The sequence below is a fragment of the Sturnus vulgaris genome, chromosome 5, assembly GCF_052056855.1.
Source record: "Sturnus vulgaris isolate bStuVul1 chromosome 5, bStuVul1.hap1, whole genome shotgun sequence".
Taxonomy (NCBI): Eukaryota; Metazoa; Chordata; class Aves; order Passeriformes; family Sturnidae; genus Sturnus; species Sturnus vulgaris.
In genome coordinates, this window is record NC_142247.1 from 17504890 (window position 1) to 17516661 (window position 11772).

General features: G+C 42.1%; 2 protein-coding genes across 9 annotated transcripts in view; both read right to left on the reverse strand.

Moving 5' to 3' along the window:
* Positions 1-1478: 1478 nt before the first annotated feature.
* Positions 1479-3525, reverse strand: BBS10 (Bardet-Biedl syndrome 10). The gene is made up of 2 exons (XM_014891953.2): positions 3338-3525; positions 1479-3268 (listed from the first exon to the last, which is right to left on the reverse strand). Exons 1-2 carry the CDS (start codon positions 3523-3525, stop codon positions 1507-1509), a joined length of 1950 nt encoding a protein of 649 aa, XP_014747439.2. The 3' UTR covers positions 1479-1506.
* Positions 3526-3669: 144 nt separating this feature from the next.
* The window catches only part of OSBPL8 (oxysterol binding protein like 8), a 79998-nt gene continuing 71895 nt past the window's right edge, over positions 3670-11772 (reverse strand). For all 8 annotated transcript variants that reach the window (XM_088164967.1, XM_014891941.2, XM_014891938.2 and 5 more), the window contains 5 exons: positions 11511-11696; positions 9163-9250; positions 8659-8761; positions 8015-8117; positions 3670-7789 (listed from right to left, as the gene is read on the reverse strand). In XM_088164967.1, coding sequence (XP_088021093.1) covers positions 7654-7789; positions 8015-8117; positions 8659-8761; positions 9163-9250; positions 11511-11696 — 616 coding nt within the window. In that variant the 3' untranslated portion in view covers positions 3670-7653. The remainder of the gene's footprint in view (positions 7790-8014; positions 8118-8658; positions 8762-9162; positions 9251-11510; positions 11697-11772) is intronic.

Consider the following 11772-nt stretch of genomic DNA (forward strand, 5'->3'; position numbering starts at 1 on the left):
GATTCTCTTTCCTCCCTGTTTAATTTTCCCCCACCCCCACACCTGCCAAAAGATTCTAACAAAAAGAATTACTGTCCTTAGTTCTTTATTAAAGAAATCACTCTAGTGAGCCCTGAGTTTCACTATTATTCATCTGCAGATGTCTGTAAGAGCATATTAGCCATGAAAAAAAATTACCATGTTTTATATTACCAGGAATATATGTAAAATGTCAATGGAAAGTTGTAGACAAACAAAGCATTGCTGAACAATGCTTCAACAAAAAAAATACCTGACAGAACTTTGTTAGTTTGAGTCTTCTGAAGAAAATGAAAAAAGAAAAGCATAAATTAATGGAGGGGGAAAATCTCTAGTTGTAATCATCTCAGGTATAACAGGTACATATGATTTATGCTTATGGCTTTAAACAGCCCCACTAAATCTTATTTAATGGTAGATTTAAAAAAATACCAAAAAACTGTTATTCTCAGTGTTATGCAACACTGGCAAATGCACAGAGAACCAATCATCAGCTGCAGCTGGTCAAATTACTCAAAAACCTCCTCCATCAAACCTGTGTTTTTTAGGACCCAGCAGAAAGGGAGGTACACATGCAGGTGCTACTGGGCTTACAGCAAATATTATTACGGTGAAAATTCTGGGGAAAACAGAACTAGGGAAAAACAGAACCAAACAAAAAACAAACCCAGAATAAAATCCCTAATGATCAAAGACTCAACTGTCTCAGGTTTTTCACAAAGAACTGCATTAGTGCCTGGGTAAACTTTTCCCATAAGTACACAGCCTTTTATAGCAGGACTTCAACTCAACCCATGGTAGTTAAAATTAATAGTTGTACTAAGCAATGTCACATAAACTAATTTTCCAGAGGAACCGCCGTAAAGTCACGGTATGAAATCATTCTTACGTCTTCTAGTTCAACAGAAATGAACTCAATGGAAGACAAAAATGTTGCATCTCCTGTCAGAAAATTCTTCACTGGGATACACAACAGTGGTTTCCTGCTGCCTGACCCAGTGCTGAACAGGCTAATAACATATAGTCAAACTCCCGATTTATACAAAATACTTTTATTTAAAAAGAATTTAATCTGGCTAATTATAAAGGCTACAAAATCCACTCCTTCTTTCCTAACTTGAAAGGTCAGTGGCTCTGCCATACTGGCAAATTTTAACATGCCAAGAAAACAAATCACATCTAGCTTGTGAAAATACTCAATCCATCTAAAGAGGCAAAGCTGACCCTTGGCTGGAATGTACACAGGATCCCCAGCACGTGGATGGAGACTGCACTGCACATTTTCTGCAGTGGAAATTGGCAACACTTTCTCACGCTCAAAATGTCGAGTTCATGTTGCTCACAACCCAGTTTTCCTCAGCTAGTTAGCCTTTTTCTTCTAAGAGAAGAAGCATCTTTTAGTCATTAGCACTGACTTTTGAGGGTGTCCATTTTGCAAGAAGACATAAGGAAACAACACATAATCAAAATCATTCTTTATTAATGATTTCAAGAGTCATCTTCTGAGTCACAATCCTCAATATTTTGGAGTGGCTGCCTAATACCAATTACTAAGTCTATGGAGAGAAGCTCTGTAACACAATGAAGAACTGAAATGACCAACTGGTATTTGCAATACACTGACTCTAAGCCTTCATCGTGTATAGGCAGTGGCTGATTTTTTCGGAGTAAATTAATGGTTTCATGATAGAATTTGGTAAAGCCATCTTGTTCTGCTTTCTGGTACAAGGCCTTGGGAATGCTTAGCAAAGCATCAGCAACCACGTTAGATACAATTATTACCTCTGACTGCTGACACTGTTTTGCATAGTCCTGAATATAATAATGTAACAGGATTTCAAAGTAACCTCCTACTGGCAAAACTGATCCTGCTTCTATGAGGCAGCTGACGTAATCCTGTGCAATACCTGCACAACTCTCCTCCTGTGTAAATGGAGCTATATGGCAACATGCTTTCTCTAGACCTTTGCCAACATCCAGGCACTCACATGCAGTGACTGCATGAGTGTTATGTGCCACTAACACAGGAGTGCTGTGGTTCTTTTGACTGTGGACCAGCAGATCACTTTTATCAGGGTCTAAAATTCTTCTCTCTGTTTCATCACTAAGTGCTTTCAACTGACATTCAGAAACCTGGTTACTATTACAAGTATTTTCTATTATCAGTTGTTTCTGAGTAGCTGAAAAATGCCAAGTGCAAGTATCTGAGGCTTCGCTCTGGCTTTCACCTTCTGCTTTCCATTGCTCCCTGTGATCAACTGTTTTAAACAGCTGCTGCAGCATTGTGAATGCCTCTTGTAAAGCAGCAGCATGTTGCTCATTAACACCATCCACCGGGCCACAGAGGATGAGGCAATGGGGCTGGAAAGCACACACACTGGTGAAGCCAATGTGCACACATCTCTTGGAGACGAGCAGCAAGGGCCGGCAAAACGTTACCACCGCAGTTTCGGTAATTTCTCTGTCCATGTTATCACCGAAAGGTGAGTAAGGACAAACACCGGTGATTTCACCGATAAGGGCCATTTCTTCCGACGATAAGCACTCTACCACAGACACACCGTATAATTTGGCATAGTAGGTAACTACTTCTTCTTGCTTCGCACTCGACAGTAACAGCTTAACGTTGTTACTCTGCAAGCGTTTCATCAAGGCTTCTGTCCTCTCGGCGATCCAGCGGAGGGAAGCCTGATACTGACCCTCGGAGTCTACAACAAACTCGACACCGGGGGCCGTCAGGGCGGGCCGCAGGGGCTCGGTGACGAGCAGGGCCCGCAGCTCCCCGTCCGTCGGGCAGTACACAGCGAAGTCCCTGCGCAGGACGATGCCGGGCAGGACCCTGGAGCTCGCCAGGGGCAGGCCGGGCACGGCGGCGTGCAGCTCCGCGAACCGCCGGCCGAGGAGCCTCAGCACCTGCGGGCGGGCGGCGGCGGCCGGGGCGCAGCGGCGGCACATCTCGGCGCAGAGCCGCGCCAGGCACCGCCGCTCGCCGGGGCCCAGCCGGCCGGCCAGGTACGGCTCCAGCAGCGGCTCCGGCCAGCCGGGCGGCGCCGGCCGCAGGTGCCGCCGCAGCCCCCGCGCCGCCGCCCGCTCCAGCACTTGCGCCTCGAAGTCCCGCAGCGCCCGCCGCAGCCCGGCGCCGTCGCCCGCACTCCGCAGCCCGCCCAGCACGGCCGCCAGCAGCACCACGAAGCTCTTGGCGCCGTCCCCCGTCGCGGAGCGGTGGCTGCAGGCGCGGGCCGCCATCACCCTGGGGGGACACGGGCAGCGTTAGGGAGCCGCCCCCTCCGGCCTCGCCCGGCCCCCTCCGCCGCGGTACCTGGCCGCGGGCGGCTCCACGCTCAGCGCCTGCAGCAGCCGCCGCCCGTCCCGCGTCGGCATCGCCTCTCCCGTGGGCCGCAGCAGCAGCGCCCGCCCGCCCCGCGGCCCCAGCGCGCCGCGCACCGCGCCCGCCAGCGCCGCCGCCTCCTGCCACAGCCGCGGCTGCTCCGGCACGGCCGCCGCCATTGCCCCCCGCCCGGGCCGCCCCTTCCGCCCGTCCGCCGCGCGTCACGGCCGCGCCCCGGCACCGCTGAGGGATGGGACGGGGAGAGCGGGAACCGCTGCGGGGACCGAGCAGCGGGGGGGGAACAGAGCCCAGAGACGCGGAGGTGCGACACATCTTTATTGAAGGCGGCCCGAAACAGCTGAGATCCCTCACACAAAGCGCTGATCCCGGTGTCGGAGCGGGCGCGACACGCGGGACGGGGAAGCGGGCGCTGTGTCCTGAGGGCTAATCTTCCCGCTTGGCAGAGCGAAAGGCCGGGGTAGGCCACAGGGGAGAAAAAGTTAAGGAGAAAAAGTCCAGATAATCGTGCTCTGAAGTTATATCGTTCGAGCTATTTCTGTATTACCACAAAGTAGTGCAGCTTCACTGTAAACATCCCAAATCCTCCACTCTCCAGCCAGAAAGAAGGAATAGTGTAACATTACAAGATTTGTTCCTCCCCCCGCTCCCCGGAGTCTGACTAAGCAGGAACATCAGTTCTCAAAACAACAGCCCTCACAAAAGGTTTGATATTATATATGGCACAAATTTGACAAATCTTTACATGTCTCCGAACAACACAGAAACCCATCAAGAAGGCACTGTTTACAATACTTGAATATCTGCTAAATTTTCTGTGATTTGCGGGTACTCTTGAAATAAAAATAATTAAAACTTAGAGATGTACAGAATTTTTGTTACACGTTATTTACACAAACAATGGTAATAACTAAAAATAACAGCCTTTAAGAAACACTGAATTACGAGTCTAAGAAAAAAAAATTGCCAAAGGCACAGAAGGGCAGCAAATAACAACCTAAACAGAAAAACCTCAACCCTTACATTTTACAGGACAACCTTGCACATAATTTTGAGATTTCACAAGTGGGAGGAAGGACACGAAAACCGGGCTATACACCTTCATCAAGTAATACCAACTATTTATAAGGAATCAGCACATGAAATTCAAGAAACATCATCTACTGAAAATGATACTTGTTGCATTTCACATGGCATATTTACTTTTTCTTAGCTTAGGTTATTATCTGTACCCAATTAGGCAACCTGTACCTAAATGGCAAATTAAAGGCATAGAGTGCATCTGAAAACAAACCAACCAACTCAACAAAACCACATGGCAATAAATTTGCAGATATTTCCTGTACAAGGAAAAAAAGCCCCTAACAAAACAGGATTTGGAAATAAATGTGAAAACAAGTGCTGTTATAAACTTTAAAAACTAGAAGGCCACAGCCCTCAAACATCTGCAAACTGTACAATCAATTTTTATATATATGCAGAGCTCAGTCTTAAGCAGGTAGTAGTCAAGATCTGCTGTACATCATGGCTGAAGAGGACAATGGTGACACACTAAAAGGATCCATACATGTCTGTGACCAGTAAAAATGTACAGTAAAAATTAGGGAAGAAGTATCTTTGTTCTATTCAAGTGAGGGAACATACAAAACCCAGCAACATAAGAATTGCTAGGTTGTCACTGTACTTTTCAGAATTTATGTAATCATGAAGTCTTGCAGAAGTCTGCAGTTTTACTTTTCAAAGAGTTTCATCACATATCCTTTACCTTTCCAGATCATCACTAAAAACCACTTTTTCAAAAGAATTCAACTCTTAAAAATAAATTGAAAAGGAAAATAAGCATAAGGATTTTGTTTTGCTCTGTTCAAGTCTTTTACTCATCTTGAGCTGAGCATGAACTTAAGCTATGGAGTATCTTTTAAGTCTAACATCGTCCAACCCTAAACTGCCAGCCAGCCAGCTGGCTGGGTCAAATGCAGTCACTACCACGTGGCCCATGTAAAAATGCATGCAGACTGTGTTATTCACTGCTCTTGAATAGAAGTGATTGAAAAAATCAGCATGAAAAGGCAGAAGGACATTTCTATTTACAAGAAAGATAAAAGCTTGTAACTATTGGTCAAGAGTTTCAGCACCACAAATTTAGCAGAGTATTATTTTAGGGAATTTAAGTTATTGCCCAAATCTCACTCATTGGATTATTCTCACGTTCAGAATATGTTTAAAGGCTTGTAATGGATCTTAAGACAGGTGAAGCTTTGACATCTGAAAGAAATAATGAACAGCCAAATTCCAGGCTAAGAATGTTTCAGTGAATGCTGTAATACTCTGCTTTCTTAATGCCATTTCATACATGGATAACAACTTCAGTTTCCATTTAAAGACTGAGGCATTTGTGATTATTTTGTTTGTTTATGAAGGGACTTTCTATATTCACAAATCTTGTCCCATCAGCTGTAGATATAATAGAAGTCCAACCAGGTTTGGTCTTGCCTATGGCTACAAGATCTGGTTAACATAACATGTTCCAGAAAAATTGATTCAAGACCAAACCATGCTAAGGTGAAGCTATATGAAATATCTAAAGTTCACTGCTTACACAATAAACTTTTACATAGCTGAGGCCCAAGGAAGAGGAAAGGTTAACAAGAAGAGGAGGTGCCTGAAAGTGTCAGCCACAGAAATATATAAGCTGGACAGATAAACGAGTAAACAGTATTTTCACTAAATACTAGTGAGACTGATGCAGAACAGAGAGGCAGATCACCTGGAGAGTCAGGTAGGCTGCCCGAGGCAGAAGCATAATCTGGCCATGGCAAAAAGCGAAACATATGACATTTGAACTGTTCCACTGCCCAGGATGGATGTGATTTCTGAGAGGATCCTCTGAAAATAAACTTGGCTGCCCTTCACATTGTGCTACTCATCCTCTTGTTATCTAACCTGGGGTACTGAAAATACCTTTTCATTTCTACAACCCCTTTTTGCCTTGGTATGCTTGACTGGCACAGGAAACTCACCAGATAAACACCAGCACTACGTTTTTGCTGGAATTTTACAAATTCTATACATGCATATATTTCTTCAAATAAAAAATGTTATAAACCCTGGTTTTGAATTTAAACTTAAGCTTTGCATGAATTTGTATGCCTACAGCATACTAAGGTGCATCCATGTATTCTGGTAGGTAGTAGATATTTGCAGTAGAGAGGGATTTCACAAACACTTGGATTTTCCTCTTAGTCGTTTTGAGATATGTGGTGTTAGCTATCCCACAGTTTCTGAGCTTTCCCTGTGTAAACACACACATTTTCATTTGCAGGTCTACTCATCACAGTGCCTGAATCCTATTCTATATTGCCTTTTGGAGATTCAGGTCAAAGTTACACGCTAAGCACGCCTCTTCACATTTTGTTTCAAAAATAACCGTGAGCATCAGCAGTCTGATTGCTTACTGTGACAGGGCCATACACAAATGTAAATCTAAAGCTGCAGATTTTTCAAGACTTACAACATACCAGAAATCCTTGACATTTGTGACTCATGAGAGTAGACCAAAACTACCTCTCTGGCTGTCGTACTGTTAAAAACGTGCTCTGTACAGTAGGTGTGGGAATGTTTTTATGATGAATCTTAAGTTTTCAAACTATAAAACAGCTGGCTTACAAGCCTATAGTAATTCAGGATAAAAACCTCATACTTCCAAAACAAGTCAAGGACATTATGTTGCAGATTTCTCAAAGACTTTAACTTTTTACTTGCTATTTCCTAATACTCACTATTTTTTCGTTTAATAATGTATTTGTTTGACCTTAAACAAAAGTTTACTTCCAGACACCCATTGCCATTTACAAAAGCTGTTGGCTACTTCAAAAGTTTCTTTGTTACAAAAATGGTAAGTTTATATGTAATGAAGTATGCCTGTTTATCATTCTACCATAATAGGAATCATATCCTACCTACAGGGTCTGACCTCAGTGTTTAACTTGAGCTATTCTGTGGTGAAAATTCACCAGTATGACGCAATAGAAACACAAGGCTGATGCCGCATTACTGTGAGACAGAGGCACACACCAGGAGCAAGAGTGTACTGTGGCACTTACACAATTCTTACTGCAACTGGGTAGACAGAAGTATGATTCTGAACCATGAACGCTGAGGCAAAGTTCTGTGAGTTGTTGCTACACGGTTCTTTTACATAATATTGCATCATTTGAAGTCCAGCTTAAAATATGGTCCCCAGTAACAGTTTGATCATTCCAGTTCAAGAAGGCCTTTGTTCACACTTCTTATTTGAACAAGAAATTAATGATAAGCTGTAGCAGAACCATGAGTACAATGAAGACATAGTGCTTAAACTGCAAGGAATGGTAGTCCCAGGGTGATGAATTAGAAATGACTCTATTTCGTAGTGCCATGATCTCCCTGGTAAGACAGAAAACAATAAATTAAAGACTAGACAATTTGATTCTTTCTACTATGTTACGGTTCCCTTCAGAAGGCAGCTTTAGAGAAAACTATGAAACATCAATGGGTAATCAATATTTGAGAACAGTAACGATACATACCAACCTCTAAGAGAAAAAAAAACCCCAAACCTATGAGATTACTATTCTCTAAACAATTTTAAAGCATTTAAATTAGTACTACCTCTTAATGTCTTCCTGCGTCTCCTTTATAGACTCAATGGCACTCTGCAGTTCACCAAGGTCTGCCCCTTTTTTCCTTATTCTTGTATTATGCTTCAGTTGTGCTAGAAGGAACAGAGAGCAGATGTAATGGACTGAAGTGACTGCTGCCATAAAAGGAACAAAGTAAGAACGACAAACTAAACCTGTAGTAAAAATGAAGAGAAAATTTTCTAACTAGCTTCTATTAAAAACTATTTCAGAGTCATCTATACCACAGGATGGCAACTGAAGTGCTTGAAATATAATTTAAACACTCATCATATTGTTTAACATCAGCAAACATTGTCAACAACAAAAATCTATTCTCTAGGCAGGAACTAATCTACAAATTAAAACAATTAACCTTTTAAGAAAGAGAACAATTTATGAACACCATTCTTTTCCCCTAGGTATTAAATATGTGCAGCACTTAAGCCAACCTACACTGCATTTAAAAAGACAGGAAAATTTGCAATTAAAAACAAGAGCCATTCTTCTCCTTTTGTCTTCCAGAATGTGCTTCACATTGGATAGAACTAAAGCATAATAAAAACATTGAGGTAAGAGTATGCGTGACACTGAAATCTTCAGATTATTTCTGTATGTAAATCTATCTTTTCGTACCTTCACTCCCAGAGGAATCTTGGTTATCAGGCTCTGGGGATGAGAAACCACACTCTCCTATCTTCTGACTGGTTGGCTTTCGTTTGATTTTTGGAACAGTAACCTAAAATCGATAAATCTGTGTTATTTCCAGAGAACCAGAACTGTAGCAAAGCAGCACATTCCAACAACGACAGTTAGAAGCACAATATCTAATAGAAATCCAAGTTAAAATTTTTGCTGTATTAGCAGTCTGAATTTTGTGCATCTTCCTATTTAAAGGAAAATACACATTAAACTGCTGAGCTCAAGTTTGCATTTTTTATATTCCTATCCAATCAAGTAATTTCTACTGCTTAGGATACAACACAGAAGTGAAAGACATTGTATGGACTGTGTAGAAAACATTTTTGTAGGATAATAGCATTTCCCATCAATCCCAGTGCTCTGATGATCTTTATACACATAATGCATAATATATACAAGCTCCTGGATCTTGCATGTGCTGTCAGGTCTGGAACATACCATTGGTGTCCGATGTCGAACTTTCGTCTGGATTGTGCCATCTTTTTCAAACTGGATCATATCATTCAAAGGGTCCCACGGTCTGGTACTAGACAAAGTAAATATTATTAATACTACAGCAATTTAAATAAGAATATTTCCTTGCTCAGAAACTACTCATTATGATGAGGCTAAAACTCATGGCATGGCATCATGATCTTCTACCTATGGTCTAGTCTTAACCTGAAGGGCCAATAGAGCTAAAAAATGAACTTCATGTCCGGATCAAACCCCCAACCAGCTGATAGGAGTACAAACTATTATATTACCCTACTATATCATTATGAATTTTTTTTGCCAATCATATGTGTTTGCAAATATGGAAAGATTTCCTGCTTCAGATACAGTTATTATTTTAAAACTATAGGGAAACTAGGTGGAATTTAAAAATATTTAGACTGCTTTTTGTTTTCTTTTTTCCTTTTAAAAGATGCCTATGAAGGAGATTTTTAAGAATCAGTGACTTCAAACCTGCTTTCATCCCGAAGTGGCTAATGGTAATCAAGACTGGTTTCATGAAACACTAATGCACAGTTTTCTTATTCTGATTTTTAAGAGTGATTTTCCAATTACAGTCTCGCACAGAATTTAAAAAGAACCACAACAGCATAAGACACATAGCTCACTGGAGAACAGCAAGCAGCCAAAGGAAAATACCAACATCACCACTGATTACAGACTTCTCAGGACAGAAACTGCAAGTGAGCTGCAGGAAGATGTTCTGTCACACAGCTTTAGTGAGAGTAGATTAAGCATGGCTTTCCTTTCATGTCCTTCTGTATGCCTTTTAAACAGCTCTTTCAGATGTTGTGAGCACAGACCTGAACTTACATCTCAGCTTAACCTGACTTGAATGAAATGTCACCTGAGGTAACTGGGTTAAGAACTAGGCATTGCTCTCTTCTCTATTTGTAATCCACATGCCTAAATCCATAATCCAGATACCTTAACAAATGCTTCAGCTCACTGAACACATCTTTCACAGTAAGTGTAGAAGACTGCTCTCTACATTGACCAGGTGGTGAGCCAGCATTTTATGCTTGAAAGGAGAGAGGGGCTTATTCCAGGGAATGCTGTCAGTGCAGACTGCTTTCTGGTACATAGCAAAATTTCTGTGGCACATCCTTGAATCACAAAGTCTCAAGGACAGCAGAAATAATGCAGATTAACAAAATAGGTGTTAAAGCTGCAGGGGATAGTCTAACAGATTTCAAGCACGGTTCTCTTCCTAATGGTTTCGCACAGGGTTCAAGAGTATGGGAAGTCAATTCAGCTAGATTGTTCACAACTCTTCCAACAGGAAGAGGCACAAACAGCACTAGAGGATTCAAACCAAGAGAAGGTGCTTCACTGAACATTTAGTGGGGGCATTTCCCTGCTGCACAATGTTTTCAGTGGTGAAAGTCTGCACAAACTTAGTAAGAAACCAATGAAATTCATGGAATATACATTTACTGAGAGTTGTTGAATACACAGATTCCTTGTTCAGTTCCAGGAAACCTCCAAATTGCAAATTTACTGGAGATATGTAAAGTACTCAGGATTCTTGTACTCTTCCCTGTACATACACTTAGGCCATGACCTCAGCATCACCATTCTTGCACAGAGAGGTAAAGGCCTCTCAGGATTAGCCATGGGAATATGCTTCCAGCATCCATGGATTCAGTTACTTAACTTTTTGTGTATCATCTTTGGCTATTTTACTTTTACAATCCCTACAATACAGAAGTATGCTGGGTACTGAGAAAAAAATCAGCAGAACAATGGGTGCTCTGTGAAAACCATCACTAGGTAAAGGGCTGAGCTTCAAGTTGACTTTTGCAACATTGATGAGGACATAGAATGCATCCTTCCAGCAGTCAGGGAGACAGCTACATCTTCAGCTTCTGACCTAGAGCATCACACAAAGAGATTCACAAACACTCATGTGTAGGACGTATTTGACAGCCAGGCAGAGCCATCTGGTCCCAGCATTAACTATTGCTGTAAACCTGCTATTCTCAGAGTCATTCTAATATATAACAAATTAAATGGCTCAATACAACTAAGCACAGGCTTCTCTGATTTTCTGATTTCCAGGTGGTATGCCCATATGTACCATATTTTCCAGTTTGGGAAAATCTGTGTAGATGTTCTGGTCAGTGGGAGAAAAAAGGGAAGACAATGGACCCCAAACTGCCATGCCCCCAAAAATCTAGAACATAGCACAGCTATGTCATTATACAAAAATAAGCTATATGGATCAGTTCTTTTGCTGCTGAAACCACAGGAAGAGGATCAGCAACACTACCAAGCACTCCACAACTCACTCAGCATATTTGTAGTGCCATTCTCCTGTGACTGAATCCTGATCGAACAGCTTGCATGTCCACTCTTCACCCTTAAGTTTCCTCTCTTTGGCACTCTTTCTCTGAGCTTCTTCCAGAATATATTTCTCCTGAGTAGCTTCTGTTTGGTCTTTATTATTTATTGCTTTTGTCACTTGTTGCCAGAGCCTGATAAATGAACAATATACAGAGTCACCAGGGCCACAATCTGGCTGATAGAAATAATTGCAAACAATTTCCTCAA